The 25,890-nt window shown below is 43.1% G+C and overlaps 1 protein-coding gene across 2 annotated transcripts in view; it reads left to right on the forward strand.

Annotated features, from left to right (window-relative positions):
• BLTP1 (bridge-like lipid transfer protein family member 1) overlaps positions 1 to 25,890 on the forward strand; it is a 451,393-nt gene that overhangs the window by 216,310 nt on the left and 209,193 nt on the right. For both annotated transcript variants that reach the window (XM_073572011.1, XM_073572012.1), the window contains exons 39-42: positions 3,273 to 3,425; positions 6,613 to 6,853; positions 8,949 to 9,097; positions 9,556 to 9,775. In XM_073572011.1, the coding sequence (XP_073428112.1) occupies positions 3,273 to 3,425; positions 6,613 to 6,853; positions 8,949 to 9,097; positions 9,556 to 9,775 (763 nt within the window). The remainder of the gene's footprint in view (positions 1 to 3,272; positions 3,426 to 6,612; positions 6,854 to 8,948; positions 9,098 to 9,555; positions 9,776 to 25,890) is intronic.

The raw sequence follows: 25,890 nt of genomic DNA on the forward strand, positions 1-25,890 counted from the left end.
CACTTAGACCGATTCAAGTGAATGGGTCTGTGCATATGTCAGTGTGTTTCCACGGACCAGGTGTCCATGGGCAAAATACGCTAACATGTCCGGTTTTTATCAGCATCATGGGCTGCAAAATGTCCTACACATGAATGACACACAAGGATGTCATAAGTTCCTTATAAGCAGCGATACAGTTAGCGCTGTTTCCCAGCGCCGGTTGCTGAAAACTGCTCTCATCATTCTCCCCTGCTTTGACGGCAATCAACACCAGCAGGGGAGAATGTAGAGAGTTATATTCAACTGATAACAGCGACAGCAGGCAGTGGCTGATGGAACAGCAGGTGGCAGCTGATGAATACTCCCATTAGTCGACGCCTGCTGTTGCTTTTATCAGTGGAATACAACTGTCAACATTCTCCTCTGCTCACACTGATCGCCGGCAGAGCAGGGAGAATTATGTGAGCAGTCTTTAACACCCGGCGCCAGGGAACAGCGCTTTCAGTACCGCTGCTTCCCAGGCGCCTGTTCAAGTGGTACTAATGCGGGTAGCACACGGTTGCCACACGTATGCCACAAGTATTACACACACGGACACACGACTCTGGTACTGTTTTTATACTGGTGCCGGAAATATCAGGACATGAAACCGGCCTTACATTGTATTGCTTAAATGTTCCCTTTATTTTTAAGAGCACTTTATGAAAAGTAAGTTATTAATCAATATCTCACTGAACACAAGAGCAAACTTCAAAATTTTTGCAAGACTGAGATTCATAGAACTGCGTTTCATAGAATATTTTTTTAAACCATAACCTGAAAGTAAGGTTAATAATATTCTTTCATGATAAAATCTTCAGTTTTACTCAAATTAGTTAATGCAGAAATGAATACACCCGCCAGCAAAATCTAGTACATCTAGCATTTTGTATGAGCTCTGATTTTTTTTAATAACTAATTTTTATTGAGTTACATAGAATTTAGCAATAGAAAAGACATAACAGTGACAAATTAGTAATTAAGAGAGAATGAAGCACCTTAAGGATAGACTGTTGGGAAACATTTCCCCGTAGAGGCATATGTCTGAGATGGTGTAATGAATTCTGCACTGAGCAGGAGGTTGGACACGATGACCCTTGAGGTCCCTTCCAATTCTAACATTCCATGATTCTATGAAGAAACCGATAAGGTCCTAACTGTTGGTTTGAGTCCAGAAATAGTCCCTGAGAGCCCACACAACCTCAAATCTGTTCACTCTTGCATTCAAAAGAGCTGTCATATATTCCATTCTGCGAATATCAGCTATTCTATTTAATACATTTTGATAAGAGGGAATAGTGGTTACCTAGCTGCAGTTAGTATATGCAATAATAATGCCAAATTCTTCCCTATAGGAGAAACATTTACATACGTGGTCAAAATTGTTGCTACCCCTCGTTTAATGCAGGAAAAACCCAGAATGGACACAGAAATAACTTGAATCTAACAAAAGTAATAATAAATAAAAATCTATGAAAATGAACAAATGAGTCAGACATTGCTTTTCAACCATGCTTCCACAGAATTTTTAAAAAATAAAACTCATGAAATAGGCCTGGACAGAAATGATGGTTCCCCTGAAAATAATGTGACAAAAGGGACATGTTAAATCAAGGTGTGTCCACTTATTAGCATCACAGGTGTCTACAATCTTGGAATCAGTGAGTGGTCCTGTATAGAGGGTACAGATTCTCACTGTGCTGTTTGGTGACATGGTGTGTATCACACTCAACATGAACCAGAGGAAGAGAAGGAAAAAGTTGTCTCATGAGATTAGGAAGGAAATTATAGAGAAACATGTTAAAGGTAAAAGTTATAAGACCATCTCCAAGCAGCTTGATGTTCCTGTGATTACAGTTGCACATATTATTCAGAAATTTAAGCTCCATGGGACTGTAGCCAACCTCCCTGGACGTGGCCGCAGGAGGAAAATTGATGACAAAACAAAGAGACTGATAATACGAATGGTAGCAAAAGAGCCCAGAAAAGCTTCTAAACAGATTAAAGGTGAACTTCAAGCTCAAGGAACATCAGTGTCAGATTGCACCATCCGTCGTTTTATGAGTCAAAGTGGACTACATGGGAGACGACCAAGGAGGACACCATTGTTGAAAAAAAGTCGTAAAAAAGTCAGACTGGAATTTGCCAAACTACATGTTGACAAGCTACAAAGCTTCTGGGAGAATGCCCTGTGGACAGATGAGACAAAAATGGAACTTTTGGGCAAGGCACATCAGCTGTATGTTCACAGACAGAAAAATGAAGCATATCATGAAAAGAACACTGTCCCTACTGAGAAACATGGAGGAGGCTCTGTTATGTTCTGAGGCTGCTTTGCTGCATCTGGCACAGGGTGTCTAGAATCTGTGCAGGGTACAATGAAATCTCAAAGCTATCGAGGGATTCTAGAGAGAAATGTGCTGCCCAGTGTCAGAAAGCTTGGTCTCAGTCGCAGGTCATGGGTCTTGCAACAGGATAATGACCCAAAACACACAGCTAAAAACACCCAAGAATGGCTAAGAGGAAAACATTGGACTATTCTGAAGTTGCCTTCTATGAGTCCTGACCTAAATCCTATTGAGCCTCTTTGGAAAGAGCTGAAACATGTCTTCTGAAGAAAGCAACCTTCAAACACAAGACAACTGGAGCAGTTTGCTCTCGAGGAGTGGGACAAAATACCTGTCGAGAGGTGCAGAAATCTCATTGCCAGTTACAGGAATCGTTTGATTGCAATGATTGCCTCAAAAGGTTGTGCAATAAAATATTAAGTTAAGGGTACCATCATTTCGGTCCAGGCCAATTTCATGAGTTTTATTTTTTTTTTTTATTCTGTGGAAGCATGGTTGAAAAAGCAATGTCTGATTTTCATTTTATCGTCTTCATAGATTTTTGATTTATTATTACTTTTGTCAGATTCAAGTTATTTCTGTCACCATTGTGGGTATTTCTGTCATTAAATGAGGGTTACTGACAACTTTGACCGTGTATATGTGTGTGTGTGTGTGTGTATGTATGTATGTATGTGTATATGTGTGTGTGTGTGTGTGTGTGTGTATATATATATATATATATATATATATATATATATATATAGGTATATAATATGTGTATTTTACATACGCTTGCATTTACTTATATAATTGCTTGTATAATTTCGTTACATATATCATTTTACCAGTCACTTTTATCTCAAATAATTTTCTTCAATAAATAGTGTCGTGTTTCTTTATTACTTATTTAATGTGTTGCAGAATAAAAGTCTCCATTTTCCTCTGAGAAGCAAGTATAACAGGCTCACTAAACAATCGCGTTTCCTTCAAGAAAATCCATCCTGTCTACTTTGTAACTTGCTTCATCACTATTTACATCAAGCCAATTACTCCATCATCGAAGATGCCACATTAGTGAGTTCTATTAATCTTTTTTTTATTTTAACATTATGTTGCAAATTTTCATTGTAGGAAGTTACCGATATGTAGGTATGTCCCGCATACTGTATTTTAACCATCGCAAAAAGTAGTCAACGTATAGTATCCTGTAGGGCAGGGGTCCTTAACCTGTAGCTCGGGAGCCACATGTGACTCACGGTCCCATGAATTGTGGCTCGTGACTGTCTGCCAGCTTGGTGCATTAGGTCTAGGTCTAGCAAACAGGTATGAAGAGAACATCTCAAAAGGGTGAATTTTGTGAGTAGCTCTACACAAAAGTGCAGATCTGGTTATATATTCCAATAACATTATTACTTATAAAATACTTATTCCCCACAGTGGGGGAAGTAAGTATTTGATCCCCAACCTACCCTTAAAATTATAGACTGTTTGTCAGTGGGCAAACTTACAAAATCAGCAAGGGATGAAACACTTATGTCCCCGTGTGTGTGTGTATACAGTGGGTACAGAAAGTATTCAGACCCCTTTACATTTTTCAGTCTTTGTTTCATTGCAGCCATTTGGTAAATTCAAAAAAGTTCATTTTTTTCTCATTAATGTTCACTCTGCACCCCATCTTGACTGAAAAAAAACAGAAATGTAGAAATTTTTGCAAATTTATTAAACAAGAAAAACTGAAATCACATGGTCATAAGTATTCAGACCCATTGGACATACACTCATATTTAAGTCACATGCTGTCCATTTTCTTATGATCCTCCTTGAGATGGTTCTACTCCTTCATTGGTCCAGCTGTGTTTAATTAAAGTGATAGGACTTGATTTGTATAGTCACACACCTGTCTATATAAGAGCTTACAGTGCATGTCAGACCACATGAGAATCATGAGGTCAAAGGAACTGACCAAGGAGCTCACAGACAGAATTGTGGCAAGGCACAGATTTGGTCAAGGTTACAAAATTTCTGCAGTACTCAAGGTTCCTAAGAGCACAGTGGCCTCCATAATCCTTAAATGGAAGAAATTTTTGACCACCAGAAGTCTTCCTAGACCTGGCCGTTCAGCCAAACTGAGCAATCGTGGGAGAAGAGCCTTGGTGAGAAAGGTAGCGAAAAAACCCCAAGATCACTGTGGCTGAGCTCCACAGATGCAGTAGGGAAATGGGAGAAAATTACACAAAGTCAACTATCACTGCAGCCCTCCACCAGTTGGGCCTTAATGACAAAGTGGCCCAATGGAGGTCTCTCCTCAGTGCAAAACATATGAAAGCCCACATAGAGTTTGCTAAAAAAACACATGAAGGACTCCCAGACTATGAGAAATAAGGCTCTCTGGTCTGATGAGATGAAGATAGAACTTCTTGGTAATAATTCTAAGCGGTATGTGTGGAGAAAACCAGGCACTGCTCATCACCTGCCCAATACAATCCCAACAGTGAAACGTGGTGATGGCAGCATCATGCTATGGGAGTGTTTTTCAGCTGCTGGGACAGGATGACTGGTTGCAATTGAAGGAAACATGAATGCAGCCAAGTACAGCGATATCCTGGATGAAAAACTCTTCCAGAGTGCTCTGGACCTCAGACTTGGCCGAAGGTATACCTTCCAACAAGACAATGATCCTAAGCACACAGCTAAAATAACAAGGGAATGTGAAAATCTTGTTCCATCATTCCCAAGAAGACTCATGGCTGTACTAGCTCAAAAGGGTGCTTCTACTCAATACTGAGCAAAGGGTCTGATTACTTATGACCATGTGATATTTCTGTTTTTCTTTTTTAATTAATTTGCAAAAATTTCTACATTTCTATTTTTTTTTCAGTCAATATGGGGTGCAGAGTGTAAATTAACGAGAAAAAGAATGAACTTTTTTGAATTTACCAAATGGCTGCAATGAAACAAAGAGTGAACAATTTAAAGGGGTCTGATTACTTTCCGTACCCATTGTATTTGTGTGTGTGTGTGTGTGTGTGTGTGTGTGTATATATATATATATATATATATATATATACACACAAAAATCCTGCCTAAAATCCAGGATCTTTATGATAAGAGTATTCGATCCCACGCATTGAAAATTTCATCCGATCCCTCTCACCCGGGACACTCCTCATTCCAACTACTCCCTTCAGGACGTCGCTTCAGAGTCCCCAAATGCAGCACCAACCGCCATATGAACAGCTTCTATCCACTCTCTGTTCAACAATTAAATCGTCATGTGTAGACTATATACTGTATCTGTCTTGTCAGATGTTACTTGTTGTATCTGTTGTTATATATTATGTTGCCTCTTTGCCACAAAGAATTCCTTGTATATATGTAATATGTACTTGGCGATAATAAATTTGATATATATATATATATATATATATATATATATATATATATACACACACAGTGCCTTGCTCGAGCTGTTTGCCAAGGAAGAATGAATGGGCAAGATGTACAAAACTAATAGAGACATACCCCAAGCGACTTTCATTCAACTTCACAATTGTGTCCCACTTGTTGTTGATTCTTCACCAAAAATTTACATTTGTTATCTTTATGTTTGAAGCACGATATGTGGTAAAATGTTGAAAAGTTCCAGGGGGCCAAATACTTTTGCAAGGCACTGTATTTCCCATCTTTATGCATAGTGTCTGGTTTCCTGTCTCTGATAACTGCTTGGATATGGCCTGGCACAGGGTTTTTATGTCAAAAGAGCATTACGTTTTTTGTCCTTCATAAACTTTACAGCTCCAAAACAGAAACCGCTTTCCTCCAGTATAAATGAATAACATGAACAAGTCATTTGTTTAGGCACAATGAAACAAAGTAAATGTAGTAGCCTCACCAATCCCGGTACTCCAGGCAGTATCAGGTACAGCAGTTTTAAACACGTTCACCAAATCAACACACCTCTGCTCAGCTGAAGCCCAAACTACACTGCTGAGCTAACCTAGCTGCTGTTATTAGGCCTGTGAGCCCCGAGCTGCATTATTGGAACAGCCTTTCCCACCCAGGCAGTTTTGATTCCTCCTAAATCCTGGACACAAAATCCTGACAAAATAGAACTCTCTCAGTAACCTAGTATTACTGGTACAGACTTTGTATTACCAAGGCCAACCACCTCGGTGACACAGATCTGCCATCCAGGAGTTTGCCACCTGCCTTCTTACAATAGTTACATGATTTTTTATGGTTTCCCTTTTATTTTTTGAAGAGTGATGGTCTCCCTGCACTTGTCACACTGAAAAAAGGGCTCGTTGCTCTGGCTAGGCAATGGATGAAGTTTATTGTTGTGACCCCAACATTTAAGGGTGTACGGTTGGTGAGACCGGCCCAGCCACTAAAGCCACAAAGTGCTCTGAAGAAAGAGGAGGATGATCTCAACGGCTTGGAGAATGGTGGAGCACTGCAAAGTGATACCAGTGCAGATGGTGCTGAGTTTGAGTTTGATGCAGGTATGATGCATACATTTATGGTTTCTATTTTGCAGGTATAATATTGTTTTCGTGTTTGCTAGCTTTGATGATCTTTATTGCAGGACGTCATCAGAGGAGAATGGTTAAATCCAATAAAACCAATCTGACATTAAAAAGGATCTGTCACTTACTCAAGAAATTCAGTTAAATACTTTGTAAAATCCTTCAGCTACCCTGATTCTGCTGCACTTTTTCGATTTGTGCTGTGCCACTCCACCGCATAGATATTCAAATGTGCAACTTTCAGAGTGCATAATGTGAAATCTCTGCTTTGCAGTCCAACTGGATGATTTTTTAGGGCCTTCCCTAAGGGCATGTGCTTTGGTAGCATCTGGGAGGGAGGTGTGAATGTGCACGCCCCTAGAGAAGACTGAACTGAAAAGAGCAGAATCAGGCAAGATCAGGGATTTTTGCAAGGTATTTAGCAAGTAAAAGGGCTTTTTTAAAACTGTTTACCAAATAATTAATTGCAAATAACTCCCTTTTTTAATCTTCCACTTCTCAAATTACAAAATGTTGTTAAAAATTGTACTCAGTTATTGACTAGGACTTTGGTTAATTTTAGCCAGACTGCTCACTTGTGTGATAACATAACATTATATTTTGCTTTTTACTTGCATGGGAAAACTTGTTATTCCATATATCTGAAATTGGCAATGTTTTTTTTCGTATCTGTCTTCTTACACACGTTTTTCCACTTTAGATAATCGGGGTTTACCCTCACTTTTTTGTATGCTCGTAATATTCACCACATTCAGGAACAGCCTTTATCTGTGTCCTCAGACCTGACAATGTGTTATTTTCCCTGCCCAGTTTTTGGCTGCTGCAGAACTTCTTTACAATCACAAGTTTTATTAGCCTATTATGCATATAGCATGAAAAATATTGCCTCTGGCTCCTTTCACGCAATTGTGTTTTCCATCGGTGTCACGCTGCATTCACACGTCAAAGTGTCACAGTTCTAACATGGACTGTGATCCATAGGCTGGGATGCCCTTATAGAACTTGACTGCCTCCTAGGCATATATGAGGCTGTCAAGTTTGGGTCAGGAGACCACATCCAGGCCATGCTCGGGCCATGACACTTGGATTTGTGAATGTGAGTGTTTAGTCGGGAGGCTCAGGCAATGACTAAAAAACATGTGCTTGTTGTAATAAAACTAATGGTATTCCTACAAATTTCTAGTTCTGTGGTTAGACTGATGAAATAACTTTTCTGCTTTTATGTCAAAACAGGAGCTCGATTATACAGTCAGTTTTGTATCATACCTATGAGAAGTACCGTACATTACCCTCCTCAGCAGCTTCTGGGATACCAACACATATCTTCAGTCATTTATAGTTAGTAGGGAAACATTCTCTTTACTTTGATGCCACCATCAAAGTAAAAAGAATGTTTTCCTACTAACTATAAATGACTGAAGTGTAATGTACTCCTCATAGGTATGATACAAAACTGACTGTAAAATCGAGCTCCTGTTTCGACATAAAAGCAGAAAAGTTATTTCATTAGTCTAACCACAGAAATTTGTGGGAATACCATGAGTTTTATTACACCAGGCACATGGTTTTTAGTCATTGCCTGAGCCTCCCGACTAAACACTCAGACAACCTCGCAAATTTAACATTCTATCTCTGAAAATTATTCCTTTGAGTGGGAAAGTGAATGAAAATAAGGTAGAGATATTACTCGAGTAAAACAGGAATATTACATCAAGTAGATAAATATTCTCACCAGATAAAGAGCTACTTATAGATAAGAGCTGTTGAGATTACATTAAATGAAGCACTAGATTACTATGAAAAATCCCCAATATCTGGACATGACCGAAAGAGGCAGGATCATCGGCTGCCACCATCAAAACCATCGAGTGATTGGATTTAGACAAAACTGTGATAGAGCTATTGAGTTTAATGAGGCAAGTGGAGTCAAGCAAAGGAGGCTGAAACAAGGTGTGAAATTAACGGGACCCAGCTTGGGAGGATAAGACCACCTTTGATAAGATGTCTAACTTGTGTACCTCACTTACATTCTATTTGTCTTAAACGATTTGTGTTTGATGTTCTGTCTCAGCGACTATTAGTGAACACACCATGCTTCTCGAAGGAACCAATGCACGGCCTCCTCCTGCCGGCGTTTCTTCTGGTCCTGTCAGTGGAGCTGAAATTATGAGGAAGTTATCGAAATCCCATGCTCACAGTGACTCAGCTTTGAAGATTAAAGTAAGTTTTATTGTTTTTTTTTAGATCTATTCCTTTGTATTTGTGTTCCGAAATATTGGATTGCATCATCTGTGCGTAAAAGGGTTGTCCACTTTTAACTTTTTTTTTTTATACCAAAAGGCATGTTACTTGTAAAATGAAAGCCCCTGCATACACATTAGACTGATGTCAGCCACACAACCATTCATGTGTGTTGGAGTGATGTAATTTATAGTGTATATATATTATATAGTTGGGGGGGATTAGAGTAACAGTCACCAAGATTCTATGAACTTCCACCCTCGTTCTGCCTTGTCACTTGGCATTACACGATACTGATCTTCTCCATTGCTTTCAGGAATATTTACATCTTCAGGCATCGAGTTATCTCTGCTCATGTCACAAAGATTTTGTCAAATTCTTTTTTTATGCAAATTACGGGAGTCATTTATATTTATCATTTTTTTTCTGTTTTAAAGGGAATCCACCCATATCAGTCTTTGAGCTACACTAGTGGAGACACGGCGAATGATTCTCCTGCCCACGTCAGTAGATCTGGAATGCCTGTGAAAGAAAGCCCAAGGAAGGAAAGTCTCCTGAGCTACTTGACTGGGAGTTTCCCCAGCCTGCACAATCTCTTGGATGGAACGCCACAGAGAAATGCAGCCGCTGTTAAAAGCAGTTCACTCACGAGGACAGGTATTGATTGCTTTAGTGGTTACAAGTTTATATCATGCTTAGGGTTTCCCTTCATTAAATCCAATTGCATAGGATTATTATTATTTATTTTTGGAGCACCATTGATTCCATGGTGGTGTACATGAGAAGGGGTTACATACAAATTACAAATAAGTTTCAATGAGCAATGACAGACTGGTACACAGCGGAGAGAGCCTTGTCCTTGTGGGCTTACTGTCTAAAGGATAATGGAGAAGTAGACAGAAGAAGGTTGAGGATTGTGGCAACTCTGATGTTAGTGAGTTGGCAGCAGGATCATTGCTTTCAAGTCCTGTCTGAAATTTCTGAATGTTTTGGATAATTAGACTTGTTGGGGCATACAATTCCTGGGGATGCTCTGGAGAAGTCTTGCAAGTGATTGGGTGAGCAACATACAATTGTGGAGGAGAAAAAAAGGTCTTTAGAGGACCGGAAATTGTGTAGGTAAGTATTGCGAGATTAGTTTGGAGATAAATGGGAGAGACAGATTATGGACAGCTTTGTAGATCAATGTTAGTAGTTTTAACTCGATATGTTGGGGAATTTGGCGCCAATGAAGGTATTTTCAGAGGGGATAAGTGAAGGAGTAGTAAGAATAGAAGTGGATTAGTTGGCTGGGGGAGGTACAAGGACTGTTAGCAGGGAGGCCACAGAGGAGGATATTGCAGTAGTCAAGGTGGAAGATGATGATGACTTGCACTAGCATTTTAGTAGATTCATGATTGAGGAGAGCACAGATTTCGGGGCTATTTTTGAGGTGGAGGCGGCAGGAGATGGTAAGAGCTTGGCTGTGCGGTTTGAAGGACAGGGCAATATCAAGGGTTACTCCATGGCAGCAGACTTCTGGTACAGGGAAAAGCGTGATGTCATTTATTGTGATAGGTAGATCAGGTAGGGGAGTTAGGTGAGATGGAAGAAAAACTATGTGTTCAGGTTTGTCCACTTAGAGCTTAAGTAAAGTGCTGTGGAACATGTTGGCGCTGTAGAAATAGAATTATTATTTTTTATTGTAAGAACAAAGAGGATATAGCTGATAGACACTGGGATTTTACACAGCAGAGAGGTGACTTCTGGGTCAGAGATGTAGATGTTAGTGTCATCAACATATAGGTATTTCTGGAAGCCATGGGACTTTATCAGTTGTTCCAGACGAAAGGTATAGATGAAGAAGAGTAGGGGGCCCAAGAACGAGCCTTGGGGAACTCCAGCAGAGAGGGCAGAATGAGGAGGTTATATAGGAATAGACAATTCTAAATGTGCGATTAGTGATGTACAAGGAGATCCAGGAGATGGTAAGATCTTTGACGCAAAGGGAAGAGACAATTTGTAGTATTTGGGAGTGGTTGACTGTGAAGGCAGAGGACAGGTCTAGAAGGATGAGTGTTATAGAATTATCTGTTAGCTTTGGCAGTAAGTAGCTAGTAATTTTGGTAAGGGCATTTTCAGTGGGTTGGTTAGTGACAGAAGCGGGATTGTAGGTTGTCAAAGACTGAGATAGATGAAAAGTGGGAGAAAAGTTTTGCAAGGACATGCTGTTTGAAGAGTTTGGAGGCAAGCAGGAGCAGCATTATGGAATGATAGTTGGACGTAGAGGTCGGATTGAGGGTTGGTTTCTTCCGGATAGGTTTGATTCATGCATGTTTAAAGGCATAAGGGAGGTACCAGAATATATTTATTTATATCTGTATAAAATTAATAGACCTGGCAAAACATTTAAAGGGTTTGTCCATTATACACTGCTCAAAAAATAAAGAGAACACTAAAATACCACATCCTAGATATCTCTGAATGAAATATTCCAGTTGCAAATTTTTATTCGTTGCATAGTGGAATGTGTTCAGAACAATAAAACATAACAATTATCAATGTAAATCAAAATGAATATCCCATGGAGGTCGGGATTTGCAATGATACTCAAAATCAAAGTGGAAAATCAAATTACAGGCTGATCCAACTTCAGAGGAAATGCATCATGACAAGGAAAAGATGCTCAGTATTGTGTGTGGCCTCCACGTGCCTGTATGACCTCCCTACTGTACAACGCCTGGGCATGCTCCTGATGAGGCTTCAGATGGTCTCCTGAGGGATCTCCTCCAAGACCTGGACTAAAGCATCTGCCAACTCCTGGACAGTCTGTGGTGCAACGTGACGTTGGTGGATGGAGCGAGACATGATGTCCCAGATGTGCTCAATCGGATTCAGTTCTGGGGAACGGGCGGGCCAGTCCATAGCTTCAATGACTTCATCTTGCAGGAGCTGCTGACACACTCCAGTCACTTGAGGTCTGGCATTGTCCTGCATTAGGAGGAACCCAGGGCCAACCGCACCAGCATATGGTCTCACAAAGGGTCTGAGGATCTCATCTCGGTACCTAATGGCAGTCAGACTACCTCTGGAGAGCACATGGAGGGCTGTGCAGCCCTCCAAAGAAATGCCACCCCACACCATTATTGACCCACTGTCAAAACGGTCATGCTGAAGGATATTGCAGGCAGCAGATCGCTCTCCACGGCGTCTCCTGACTCTGTCATGTCTGTCACATGTACTCAGCGTGAACCTGCTCTCATCTGTGAAGAGAACAGGGCACCAGTGTCGAATTTGAAAATCCTTGTGTTCTGTGGCAAATGCCAAGCGTCCTACGCGGTGTAGTGCTGTGAGCACAACCCCCATCTGTGAACGTCGGGCACTCAGACCATCCTCGTGGAGTCGGTTTCTAACCATTTGTGCAGACACATGCTCATTTGTGGCCTGCTGGGGGTCATTTTGCAGGGCTCTGAAAGTGCTCCTCCTGTTCCTCCCTGCACAAAGGCGGAGGTAGCGGTCCTGCTGCTGGGTTGTTGCCCTCCTTATAAATACATAATAGTAACAGGATCTCCCTTTGCACTTATTAGTACAGGCTTCCCTAGTCTTCACTGCTCGACTGATCTCAAAATGGGTTATAGTGGAGACACATGTGACCAGACCTATCCCTAGGCCTCCTCCAATTGAAAAACAGCTTTCTTGTGTGGGTCGCTTTTATTTTTAGGAGACTAATGGACACCTGATTCCTGCATTACTTGTCATTTTGAGAAGAAGAGCTATGTGCTGTCTGTGAGGAAGACTGTACAGGAGAACCTGTCATTCTTACAGTGGGTAAAATAAGTATTTGATATACTGCTGATTTTGCAAGGTTTCTCACCCACAAAGAATGGAGAGGTCTGCAATTTTTTTTATCATAGGTACACTTTAACTGTGAGAGACAGAATTTAAAAAAAATACAAAAAATCACATTGTATGATTTTTACATAATTGCATTTTATTGCATCAAAGGGAATCTGTCACCCACCCATTTTTAGTGATATCATGTAAAGATATCATTCAATTCACAAAAGGATTATATTAGTACTTTTGATTCCCCCTAACCCCGCACCTTTGATGCATAAATACCTTTTTATCAGGGTTGAGATGTACCATATGTAAATCGCCGCGGTCCGGTCTGATGGGCGTGGCTTATTCTCCTTCCCCCCCCCCACCGCTTGCTCTACATATTTCGTTATTGTTAGTCTTGCGTTCACGTAGTGTTTCAGCGTCTGCGCATTGAAAAGGCCGCTCGCGTTTGCGCAGTATGCTTTGCCCAACTGTGGGCAAAGCATATAATCATTACTGCACATGCACCGGTATTTTTCCCTGCCGTCTATGACCCGGAAGTCTTCACATGCATGTAATGTAATGCGCGCTGCGTAGGGCTTTACTCAGGTATCCGGCGTCCAGGAAGAGCGTCTCTTGCATGTGAAGACTTCTGGGTCATAGACGGCAGGGAAAAATACCCGCGCATGCTCAGTAGTGATTATATGCTTTGCCCACAGTTGGGCAAAGCATACTGTGCAAGCGCGAGCTGTCTTTTCAATGCGCAGGCGCGAATACACGATGGCATCTGTGATATTCACAGATGAAATTACGTCCAACAAGCCAAGGGGGGGGGAATAAACCACGCCCATCGGACCAGACCGCGGCGATTTACATACTTCTCAACCCTGATAAAAAAAGGTATTTATGGTTCAAAGGTGCGGGGTCGGGAGGAGTCAAAAGTACTAATATAATCCTTTTGTGATACAGAATTGAATGATATCTTTACATGATATCACTAAAAATGGGTGACAGATTCCCTTTAAATAAGTATTTGATACAAAATAAAAGCAGATCTTAATATTTGGTGCAGAAACCTTTATTTGCAATTAGAAAGGTCAGACGTTTCCTGTGGTTCTTGACCAAGTTTGCACACTTCAGGGATTTCGGCCCCCTCCTCCATACAGATCTTCTCCAGATCTTTCACATTTTGGAGCTGTCGCTGGGCAACGTTGAGTTTCACCTCCCTCCGAAGATTTTCTATTATGTTCAGGACTGCAGACTGGCTAGACCACTGCAGGACCTTGAAATTCTTCTTACGGAGCTACTCCTTAGTTGCCCTGGCTGTGTGTTTTGGGTCATTGTCATGCCGGAAGACCCAGCCACAACCCATCTTCAGTGCTCTCTGAGGGAAGGAGGTTGTTGGCGAAAATCTTGCGATACATGACCCCATCCATCCTCTCTTCAATATGGTGCATTCGTTCTGTCCCCTTTGCAGAAAAGCACACCCAAAGCAAGATGTTTCACCCACCATGCTTCACAGTTGAGACGGTTTTCTAGAGTTTGTACTCATCCGTCTTCTTCCTCCAAATATTTCAAACGGAGTTGATACCAAAAAGGTCTTATTTGGTCTCATCTGAATACAGGACCTTATCACATGCCTCCTCTGGATCATCCAAATGGTAAATGGCGAATTTCTAACAGGCTTGGACATGTGCTGGCATGAGCAGGGGGTGACCTTACTTGCCCTGCAGGATTTTAATACATGACGGCGTAATGTTTGAGACTGTGGTCCCAGCTCTCTTCAGGTCATTGACCAGGTCCACCCTTCTAGTTCTGGGCTGATTCCTTACTTTCTCAGAATCCTCCTTACTCCACGAGGCGAGATCTTGCATGGAGGGCCAGATCTAGAAAGATTATCTTGTGTTTCTTTCATTTTCTAATAATTATGCCAACAGTTGTTGCCTTTTCACCAAGCTGCGTTCCTATTGTCCTATAGTCCATCCCAGCCTTGTGCAGGTCTACAGTTTTGTCCCTGGTGTCCTTAGACCGCTCTTTAATCTTGACCATGGTGGAGAGGTTGGAGTGTGATTGAGTCTGTGGACAGGTGACTTTTGAACAGGTAACAAGTTCAAACAGGTGCAACTAATACAGGTAATGAGTACGGAGTAGGAGGATGTCTTAACCCCTTAATGACCTGAGCTTTTTTCGTTTTTCGCTCCCCTTCTTTCCAGAGCCATAACTTTTTTTATTTTTTTATTTTTCTGTCAGTATGGCCATATGAGGGCTTATTTTTTGCAGGACGAGTTGTACTTTTGAACGACACCATTGGTTTTACCATGTAGTGTACTAGAAAACGGGGAAAAAAATTCCAAGTGCAGTGAAATTGCAAAAAAAAGGGCAATCCCACACTTGTTTTTTGTTTGGCTTTTTTGCTAGGTTCACTAAATGCTAAAACTGACCTGCCGTCATGATTCTCCAAGTCATTATTAGTTCATAGACACCAAACATGTGTCTTTTCGTGATCTCGGGTCTTATACCACTTTTTTGCAGATACGTTCTTTTGATCGCCCAATATTACATTTTTGATCGCCCAATATTGCATTTCAACGCAATGTTGCGGCAACCAAAAAGAGTAATTCTGGCATTTTAATTTTTTTTCTCACTACGCCGTTTAGCGATCAGGTTAATCCTTTTTTTATTGATAGATCGGGAGATACCAAATATGTGTAGGTTTGATTTTTGTATTCATTGTTTGATTTTGATTTGGGCGAAAGGGGGGTGATTAAAACTTTTATTTTTGTTTTTATTTTTAAAAACACTTTTTTTTTTTTTACTTTTGGCATGCTTCAATAGCCTCCATCCATAGGAGGCTAGAAGCATGCCATACTTGATCTGCTCTGCTCAGATCTCCTATATGTAGCAGATTTACTGCATTACTATGTGCGCTGACCCCCGATCACGTGACGGGGTCAGCAATGCGCTCATTTCCGGACGGGCGCTGGAAGTACTAGTTAAATGCCTGCTGTCAGCGTTTCACAGCGGTATTTAACTAGTTAATAGGTGCAGGCGGATCGCGATTCCGCTCGCGCCTATTGCGGGCACATGTCAGCTGTTTATAAGAGCCGACATTTCGCGGCTTTGATGTGGGCTTACCGCCGGAGCCCAACTCAAAGCAGGGGATATTTACCGATGACGCAATAGTATTTCATCGGTAAGTAAGGGGTTAATGATATCGCTTTTGGTTTAGTGATCAGGTTATTCCTTTTTTATATTGATAGATCAGGCGATTCTGAATGCGGTGATACTAAATATGTGTAGGTTTGATTGTTTTTTTTTTCTTTATTGTTTTATTTTGAATGGGGTGATTTGAACTTTTATTTTTTTTATTTTTTTCATATTCTTAAAAACATTTTTTTTTTTTTTACTTTTGGCATGCTTCAATAGCCTCCATGGGAGGCTAGAAGCTGCCACTACTCGATCGCCTCTGCTACATAGAGGAGATCATCTCTATGTAGCAGATTGACAGCATTGCTATGAGCGCCGACCACAGGGTGAAGTTCATAGCAATCCGTCATCAACAACCATAGAGGTCTCGAACAGACCTTTCGTTGTTATGACAACTCCCCAATGACCCCCGATGACGTGACGGGGGTCAGCGGTGTGCGTATTCCCGGCCGCGTGGCCGGAAGCGCTTGTTAAATGCCTCTGTCAGCATTTGACATCGGCATTTAACTAGTTAATAGACGCAGGCGGATCATGATTCCGCTCGCACCTATTGCGGGCACATGTCAGCTGTTCAAAACAGCTGACATGTCCCAGCTTGGAAGCGAGCCCACCGCCGGTGCCCTCATCAAAGCAGGCAGAAAGGGGTTAAAGAAAAGCTAACAGGTCTGTGAGAGCCAGTTTTTTTGCTGGTTGGTAGGTGATCAAATACTTATTTTATGTAATGAAATGCAAATTAATTATGTAAAAATTGTACAATGTGATTTTTCTGGATTTTTTTTTAAATATTTACTCTGAGTTGAAGTTTATCTACGATAAAAATGACAGACCTCTCCATTCATTGAATGGGCACCACAAGATAATAACCAGGGCTGTGGAGTCGGAGTCGTGGAGTCGGAGTCGGAGTCGGTGCTCATTTTGGTGGAGTCGTAGTCGGAGTTGGAGTCGGTATAAAATGGACCGACTCCGACTCCTAAAATATATAATAAATTGGGTACAGTAATTCAATGCAGGATGTGCTGAATATTTTTTCATAGGAGTTTGGGAAAGTTATGAAATGTCATATAAATGGCTGTTATATTCCTGATCTAAGGCTACATTCACACACAGCGTTTTTCCTGTGTTTTTTGAGGATACGTTTTTCAGCTGCAAAAGCTGATCATCTTTTTAAAAAACTGCATCACCTGAAAGGTTTTTGAGTTCATAGATAATGTTTTCAATAGCAAAAGCAAATTAGAAATCTGCTCTATCTATATATCCATATCTGTCTATCCATATCGTATCTGTACCAAAAAGAATGAAAACCGGGTAGTACACCAATATGTATTCTGTTCTATCTAAATATCTTGATTATTGGATCATAAAAATGATTAAATGTCTGAGGTTCACATTGTACTACAATAAATTTTTCACTTAAATATAAGCAATATATGTGGGAGTCGGAGTCGTGGAGTCGGAGTTGGAGTCGGAGTCGGTGTAAGGGAAATTGAGGAGTCGGAGTCGCAGGTTTGGCTTACCGACTCCACAGCCCTGATAATAACGTTTAGCAATAACTGAGATACAGCATGGTTTGGTTTCCATTTAATCCAATAAATTAGTATGATGAGACCTACAAGCAGTAATTATAGTGATCTTACTGGTTCTCTGATCTTTCTCACCTCTCAATTCATGCCACTCAGAGTGACATGTTCTTTGTGTTTCTACTTGTAATATGACACTCACTCTTTGGGCCATGCATCTATAAAATATAAATTCTCCTACCTTATTTTTAATAACTTTGCAATAAAAGAATCCACATGAAGCATGATTACAACGTGGTCACTGGTCTCATATCCTGTATTCCTCCTCATCACACATCAATGAAGTGGCCATGAGAAATGCCACTCCTTTCACTGATTATGGCATTGTGACCCTAAAATGTTTCAGTCGCCCAGAAAGACATTGAATGGTACTGCGCTGTACATAACCACTTCTTTCTTCAATCTGCCCCTCACTGTTGTCATGCATTGAAGAGAAATGCAGGACATGGGACTCCTGTTCTACAGATAGGTGGACAGGTGGTAAATGCACAATCTGGGAAGACACCTCTAATTTTTGCTGTTACATGTTGTTATTCAGCTGTTTGTATTCCTAGTTAGCTTCTCTGTATACCGATTAATAACAGTATGATATTATTGCTGTACAGTGCTCAGCATTCATGAGTACATTTCAACAGATTTGTCAGAAAACCTTTAGTTTCCTATCAGAATCAACATTTTCTATGGCATACCATACTACAAATTACTCCCACTAATGTGAGACATTGATCTCAGACAAGATTTGTTATTTTGCCACAAAGAAAAAGGTAATTTTCCTAACAAATTAATTCAAGACCATATTGCAAAAATCGATTTACACCAATAAAATTCTTAGTAGCAAAGCTAAAGTTTAAACTACAAAATTCTGATGAACAACCACCAGGTCCAACCATTAGGTAAGTCTAATTACACATTAATCAGGTATCCAGTAGACAGTTGAGTTTAAAAGGACATTACGTAACAAAGAAAACCCCTTCCCATTTCATGCCTTCAGCAATGGCACTGCAAGGAAGAGACGTGCCATAAGACCTGAGAAAGAAAGTAATTTATTTAGACTAGATAGGTTAAGGCTACAAGAATATCAATAAAGCATTACTATCAGTTATAATACTGTAACAAAAGTTATACAAAAATGTAACAAAGATGGAACTGCAACCATCTCACAGAGACGTCCAGGCCAATCACAGAAGTTTACACCTAAGACCGGGGTCATACTTGCAAGGAATACGGACGAGTGCTATGCGACAAAATATCGCATAGCACTCGGACCAGTATTATTCTATGGTGCAGCTCCCATAAACATTATTTTTCTCGGCCGTTTTCAGCATCCGAGTGAAATCGCAGCATGCTGGCATACTACGATTTACACCGACACTTGGTTGAGTCTCAGTGCACTCGTACCCATTTAAGTCTATGGGTGCGAGTGAAACAGCGCACATCACTCGGATATCATCCGAGTGCTGTGCGCTATACACTGACGCTGGCAATGGAGGAGATAGAGTAATTAGTTTCTCTGCCTCCTCCACAGCTGTGCTCCGATTATTATTATTATTATTATTATTATTATTATTTATTTATATAGCACCATTGATTCCATGGTGCTGTACATGAGAAGGGGTTACATACAAATTACAGATATCACTTACAGTAAACAAACTAACAATGACAGACTGATACAGAGTGGAGAGAGGACCCTGCCCTTTCTGGCTTACATGCTACAGGATGGAGGGGAAGGAGACAGTAGGTTGGTGGGTTGCAGCAGTTCCGGTGTTGGTTGAGGTGATATCACCGGTAGTGGTGAGAGAGAATGAGGTAGCGGGGTCATTGCAGGCTGTATGCTTTCTTGAAGAGGTGGGTTTTCAGGTTCCGTCTGAAGGATTCAAATGTGGTTGATAGTCGGACTTGTTGGGGCAAAGAATTCCAGAGAATAGGGGCTATTTGGGAGAAGTTTTTTAGGCGGTTGGGTGAGGAGCGAATAAGTGTGGAGGAGAGAAGGAGGTCTTGGGAGGACCGGAGATTACGTGAGGGAAGGTATCGGGAGATTAGTTCAGAGACATATGGGGGAGACAGGTTATAGATGGCCTTGTAGTTCAGAATTAGTAATTTGACCTGGATACGCTGAGGGAATGGGAGCCAGTGAAGAGATTTGCAGAGGGGAGAAGCGGAGGAGTAGCGAGGAGAGCGATGAATTAGTCGGGCTGCAGAGTTAAGGATGGACTGGAGAGGTGCGAGGGTGTTATCAGGGAGACCACAGAAAAGGATGTTGCAGTAGTCGAGGCGGGAGATGATGAGGGAATGCACAAGCATTTTAGTAGATTGAGGGTTGAGGAAAGGACAAATTCTGGAAATATTTTTGAGCTGGAAGCGACAGAAGGTAGAAAGAGCTTGGATGTGCGGTTTGAAGGACAGGGCAGAGTCAAAGGTTACTCCGAGGCAGCGGACTTCTGGTACTGGGGAAAGTGTGATGTCATTAATTGTTATAGCTAGGTCGGGTAAAGAAGATCTGTGAGATGGAGGAAAGATGATGAGTTCAGATTTGTCTACATTGAGTTTGAGGAAGCGAGAGAAGAAGGAGGATGTGGCTGATAGACACTCTGGGATTCTGGACAGCAGAGAGGTGACGTCTGGGCCAGAGAGGTAGATCTGAGTGTCATCAGCATAAAGGTGGTAGTGGAATCCGTGGGACTTTGAGTTGCCCCAAACCAAGTGTATAGATTGAGAAGAGTAGGGGGCCTAAAACAGATCCTTGGGGGACTCCAACAGAGAGATGGTGGGATGAGGAGGTGGTGTGGGAGTGGGAGACGCTGAATGTGCGGCTGGAAAGGTATGAGGAGATCCAGGATAGGGCAAGGCCTTTGATGCCGAAGGAGGAGAGGATCTGTAGTAGGAGGCAGTGGTCAACTGTGTCAAATGCAGCGGACAGGTCTAGAAGCAGGAGTATAGAGTATTATCCATTTAATTTGGCTGTAAGTAGGTCGTTAGTAATTTTGGTCAGGGCTGTCTCAGTGGAGTGATGGGAGCGGAAACCAGATTGTAGATTGTCAGAGCGAGTTAGATGATAGGTGGGAGGAAAGTTCAGCGTGGACATGCTGTTCCAGGAGTTTGGAAGCGAATGGGAGCAACGATATTGGGCGATAGCTGGACATAGCGGTTGGGTCGATGGTTGGCTTTTTAAGGATAGGCGTGATTGTGGCATGCTTGAAAGCAGAAGGGAAGGTACCGGACGTTAGTGATAGGTTGAAGAGGTGGGTTAGGGATGGGATAAGTGTGGTGGTGAGGTTGGGGAGGAGATGGGATGGGGTCAAGTGCACAGGTTGTGAGGTGCGATTTGGAGAAGAGGTGATTAAGTTCCCCTTCAGTGATGTTGGAGAGTGAGGTTATGGGGTTTGGGCATTGGTCTGGTATACAAAGGGGTTGTGGTGGTTGAGTGATGAATACTTGCCTTGTTTGGTCAATCTTGTTTTTGAAGTGTGTGGCAAAGTCCTCGGCAGAGATGAGGGAGGTTGGAGGAGGCAGTGGTGGGCGGAGGAGGGAGTTAAAAGTTTTGAATAACTGTTTTGGGTTGTAAGATAGGGAAGATACAAGGGTTGTGAAGTAGGCCTGTTTAGCAGAGGTGAGGGCAGATTTGAAATTGAGTGTTGCCTGTTTGAATGTGGTGAAGTCATCTTGCGAATTTGTTTTCTTCCAGCGCCGTTCTGCTATCCTGGACACTTGCCAGAGCTTTTTAGTGGTGTTATTGTGCCAGGGTTGTCTGTTGATACGTCGCATTCTGCCATGAATGAGAGGGGCAACTGTGTCAATAGCTGATGCGAGAGTGGCATTGTAGAAAGCAGTGGAACTGTCTGTGTCATGGAGTGAGGATAGGGATGCCAGTGGTAGAATAGAATCAGAGAGCGCGTGGGTGTCTAGGTGTGCAAGGTTTCTGCGGGGTTGTGCATGTTGCTGGACATGGATGCCAGGTGAGGAGGACAGGGATGAGAAAGTGAGTAGATGATGGTCAGACAGAGGGAGAGGGGAGTTGGTGAAGTTAGAAAGAGAGCAGAGACGGGTGAAGACCAGGTCTAATGTGTGTCCATCTGTGTGGGTGGCTGAGGAGGACCACTGAGTAAGTCCAAAGGATGAAGTAAGGGACCGGAGTTTGGAGGCTGCTGACTGAAGGGTATCAGTGGGGATGTTGAAGTCACCCATGATGATAGTGGGGGTGTCAGTTGAAAGAAAATGAAGAAGCCAGGTAGAGAATAGGTCAAAGAAGGCAGTGGTCGGGCCTGGAGGTAGGTATATGACGGCCACTTGGAGGTTGGAGGGAGAGTAGATGCGGACAGAGTGGACTTCAAAAGAGGGGAGGATTAGGGAGGGAAGAGGTGGGATTGGGTTGAAGGTGAAGTTGGAAGAAAGGAGAAGACCCACTCCTCCACCGATTCTTCTGTGCGAGAGGCTCGGAGCACAGTCACATGACTCTCGGCTCCCACTCGCAGCAGAGCAAGAGCCGAGGGTCATTAGCATATCGCATCCTATTCTCTCACATCAGATGCCATACACAAGTGTGACCCCAGCCTAAGTAGGAGTATCTGCTGAAAAGAGGGATTGAAGAAAATTAATATGCAAGTTCACTGCAGTTACCTAGAGATGTAGAAAGCCAAACTAAGGTGAATGTTTCCCATGACACAAGATGGCATATACTGCAGAGGAATGGCATGCATGAGTGTCTCCCACAAAGGAAGCCTCTCCTAAAGCCCATGCACAAAAAAACCCGCCTACAATTTGCCAAGGCCATTGCTGAAAAATATGAAGACTCCTGGTAATCTTTGCTCTGGAGAAATGAGACCAAGTTAAAAGTTTTTGGAATTGAGAGCTTCAAAAATTGTATGGTGTCGCAAAAGTTGAGGAGTACAAAGAATCATGCATGATGCCTACAGTGTAACATGGTGGTGGCAGTGTCCTTATGTGGGGCTGCTGGAGAGCTACATTTCATTGATAGTATCATGAATTCACAGTTGTATATTGAATGAGGAGATGCTAGCATCACCCCGTGCCCTTGGTAGATGTTTACTTTTCTAAGGCTAGTTTCACACTAGCGTTTAAACGACGCGCGCACGGCGCCGCTAAGCCACGCCCCCTGCCGGCTCCCTGCCCGCCCCTTCCTGTTATCGCCTCCTCCGAGCGCAGAGGGCTGCATGCGTTATGCGCACCCTATCTTTAGCATAGGGTGCGCAGGCCGTGCGCAACTATGAATATAGCGTGCGCTGCGCATTTTTGAATGTGCGCCGTGCGCGCCAAAATGCAACATGCTGCGTTCGGCGCGCACGTCGCACCTCCAAAAATGCGCAGCGCACGCTATATTCATAGTTGCGCACGGCCTGCGCACCCTATGCTAAAGATAGGGTGCGCATAACGCATGCAGCCCTCTGCGCTCGGAGGAGGCGATAACAGGAAGGGGCGGGCAGGGAGCCGGCAGGGGGGCGTGGCTTAGCGGCGCCGTGCGCGCGTCGTTTAAACGCTAGTGTGAAACTAGCCTAACATGACCATGATCAAACCAGATATCTAAGGCCGCTGTTGCATTTCTGAGGAAGTGATTCAGTGGCCAAGTAAGTCTCCTGATCTGAACCCAACTGAAACACCCAATGGGTCATGCTTACATGACTTGGTGCTATTCTTAAAAATCATGGAGGTCATAAAAAATACAAGATATAGTACATTTTGATGTTGGTGTGTTCATTTTTGCAATAAATAATTTGAGTAAAACTGAAGATTTTGTAATCAAAGTTATAATATTAACCTTACTTTCATGTGTTAAAAAATGTTCTATGTAGCTTAATCTTGGGGAAAAATGTAAATTGTCCTTGTGGTCAGTGAGATATTGATTTAATCTTACTTTCTCCTACGCCTCATTGGGGGACACAGACCGTGGGTGTTTTGCTGCTTGCCACTAGGAGGACACTAAGTGAACACAGAAAAAAGGTAACTCCTCCCCTGCAGTATACACCCTCTTGCTGGCTGAGATTTCCCCAGTTCTTGCTTAGTGTCTGTAGGAGGCACTTTTGAATTTTCTGTAAATTTTTATTTTTTATTTAATGGAGTGAAGGGGGCGATGGTTTCTTTTTACGGCCCGCTCTCCCTCGAACCAACAACAGGCGAGAACGCAGAGTATACCTCCCCGTACCCTATCCTGCAACGACTGGGGCATACATGATTCTTCTGGGCGACGGTTCCTTTACGGTCCCAATCTCCCCACACGAATATGAGAGCAAGTGCACGGAGAAGACTTTAGGAGCGCTTTCGGATGCCCTGAATCAGCCCCATGGCCTCTCCATCCCCCTGCCCATAGGGAGGATCGATTTGAGGTATACCCCTTTAAGAACTCCTCTAACTCTGCTACATCGCCCGGGAGGATGAGATCTGCAGACTGGGTTCTGGACAGCACAGCCTGCATCAGCACCGAATAGGAGGTATGGGGTCGGGTCCTGTTCCCTGGGAGAAGCGCTGACTTAGTGTCAGTGGCGGTGCCCTGACGCTGCCCCCCTGCTCCCGGCGCACACCGCAGGTAGGCCCAGAAATTTAGTTCCCTGCTTTTCGGCCTACTAGGCTGCAATTTACATAGCGCCGCACACCGCGAGCTCCGCCGCCCACATCTTTGGCGCTTCTTGCTCTGTACAAGAAGCGCTCTGCTAGTCTCGGGGGCCATGTCCTTTTTCACCTCAGGCTCTGTGACGGCTGCGGGGGGCGCGCGCACTGACTGACAGCACCTGGTGATGCTACAGGGCCACCGCTATTCCTACCAAGGACACAGCATCAGGACCGTCGGTAAGCTGCATCTGCCCTCAGAGCAAAGCTTAACCCCTTCTCTGCATATTCCCTGCAGCTGCAGCCCAGGCTCTGCCTGTAACCCTTTCAGGGGGTGCTATGTCTCAATCTAAGGAAGCTAAAAGGGCTACTAAGAAGCACACTGCGTTCTTTACCGCTTGTACCACATGCAAGACTGCCTTGCCCAGTGCCCAGACTAATCTGTTATGCACGGATTGCGACCCGGCTCGTGCTCAAACGCCATCCGCCACTGCTGCGACGGTGCTCCCTGCGTTTATTCCCGAGTGGGCTGCGTCCCTATCACAGTCTGTGGAGTCACTGACCAAGGCTATAGACTCCCTCCGGGAATCCTCTTTAAGTCAGAACTCGTCTTTACCGCCTGATGAGGGCTCTGGCGACGGCCGGGATCCGTCCACCAGCAGGGGCCGTACTCGTTCAAGGGATGGTCAGGTCTCTAGAAAGCGGACCCATGACGCGTCTCCTAGTCACACTCGCGCTTCAGAATCGGCGAGTTTTGTCTCTCGCTCTCCCTCTCCTAATATTCGCAGCGAACATGACTCTGAATTCAAGTCTGACACGCCAGCCCCTCAGAATCCCCCAAATGACCAAGAGTCGCTTGATTCTCTTATAGAATTAGTCAACAGGATTCTGAAGTTGGATGAGGAAAATATTCCCACTGCGGAACAAGTTATCTCATTTAAGAAGGCTAAATGTGTGTGCAGGTTATTTGCCTGCCATCCGGAGTTTAAGGACATTGTCCAGAGGCATTGGGACCGGCCACATAAACGAGGCTAAATACCCCTTTGCTCCAGATCTTATGAAGGATTGGTTACATTCCCCCTTGGTGGACCCTCCTGTATCGCGTCTTGCTTCTAAAACGCTCCTATTCATTTCCGAGGGCTCTTCAGTCAGAAACCCCTCCGATCGTCAAATTGACTACCTCGCTCGCTCTGTTTTTGAAGCTTCAGGAGCGGCACTTTTTCCATCTTTCGCGGCGACTTGGGTGGCCAAGGCAATGGGCGCTTGGGCAGAAGTCTTAATTACTACCTTCCAAGGTAGCAATCTTCCTCCGGAGGCAACCAGTGTTGCCAGGCAGATAATTCATGCAGGGGACTTTGTAGTGGTCGCTTCTTTAGATGCTGCCAATTGCGCTGCTCAAGCTGCCGCTAATGCAGTCTTCATTAGAAGATGGGTCTGCGACTGGCGGGCGGATTCCTCCTCCAAAAGATCGTTGATTTCTCTGTCCTATCAAACTGGTCGCCTATTTGGGGAGAAACTGGACCAGCTCATTTCTAACACTACGGGGGGAAAAGTAAATTCCTTTCCCAACAAAGGGCTGTCCGGCCATTTCGGAATCAACAGCCGACTTGTTTTCGACCTTTTCGCAAC

Source organism: Dendrobates tinctorius, unplaced genomic scaffold, assembly GCF_039654945.1.
Source record: "Dendrobates tinctorius isolate UK_male_01 unplaced genomic scaffold, ASM3965494v1 ptg000030l, whole genome shotgun sequence".
Lineage (NCBI taxonomy): Eukaryota > Metazoa > Chordata > Amphibia > Anura > Dendrobatidae > Dendrobates > Dendrobates tinctorius.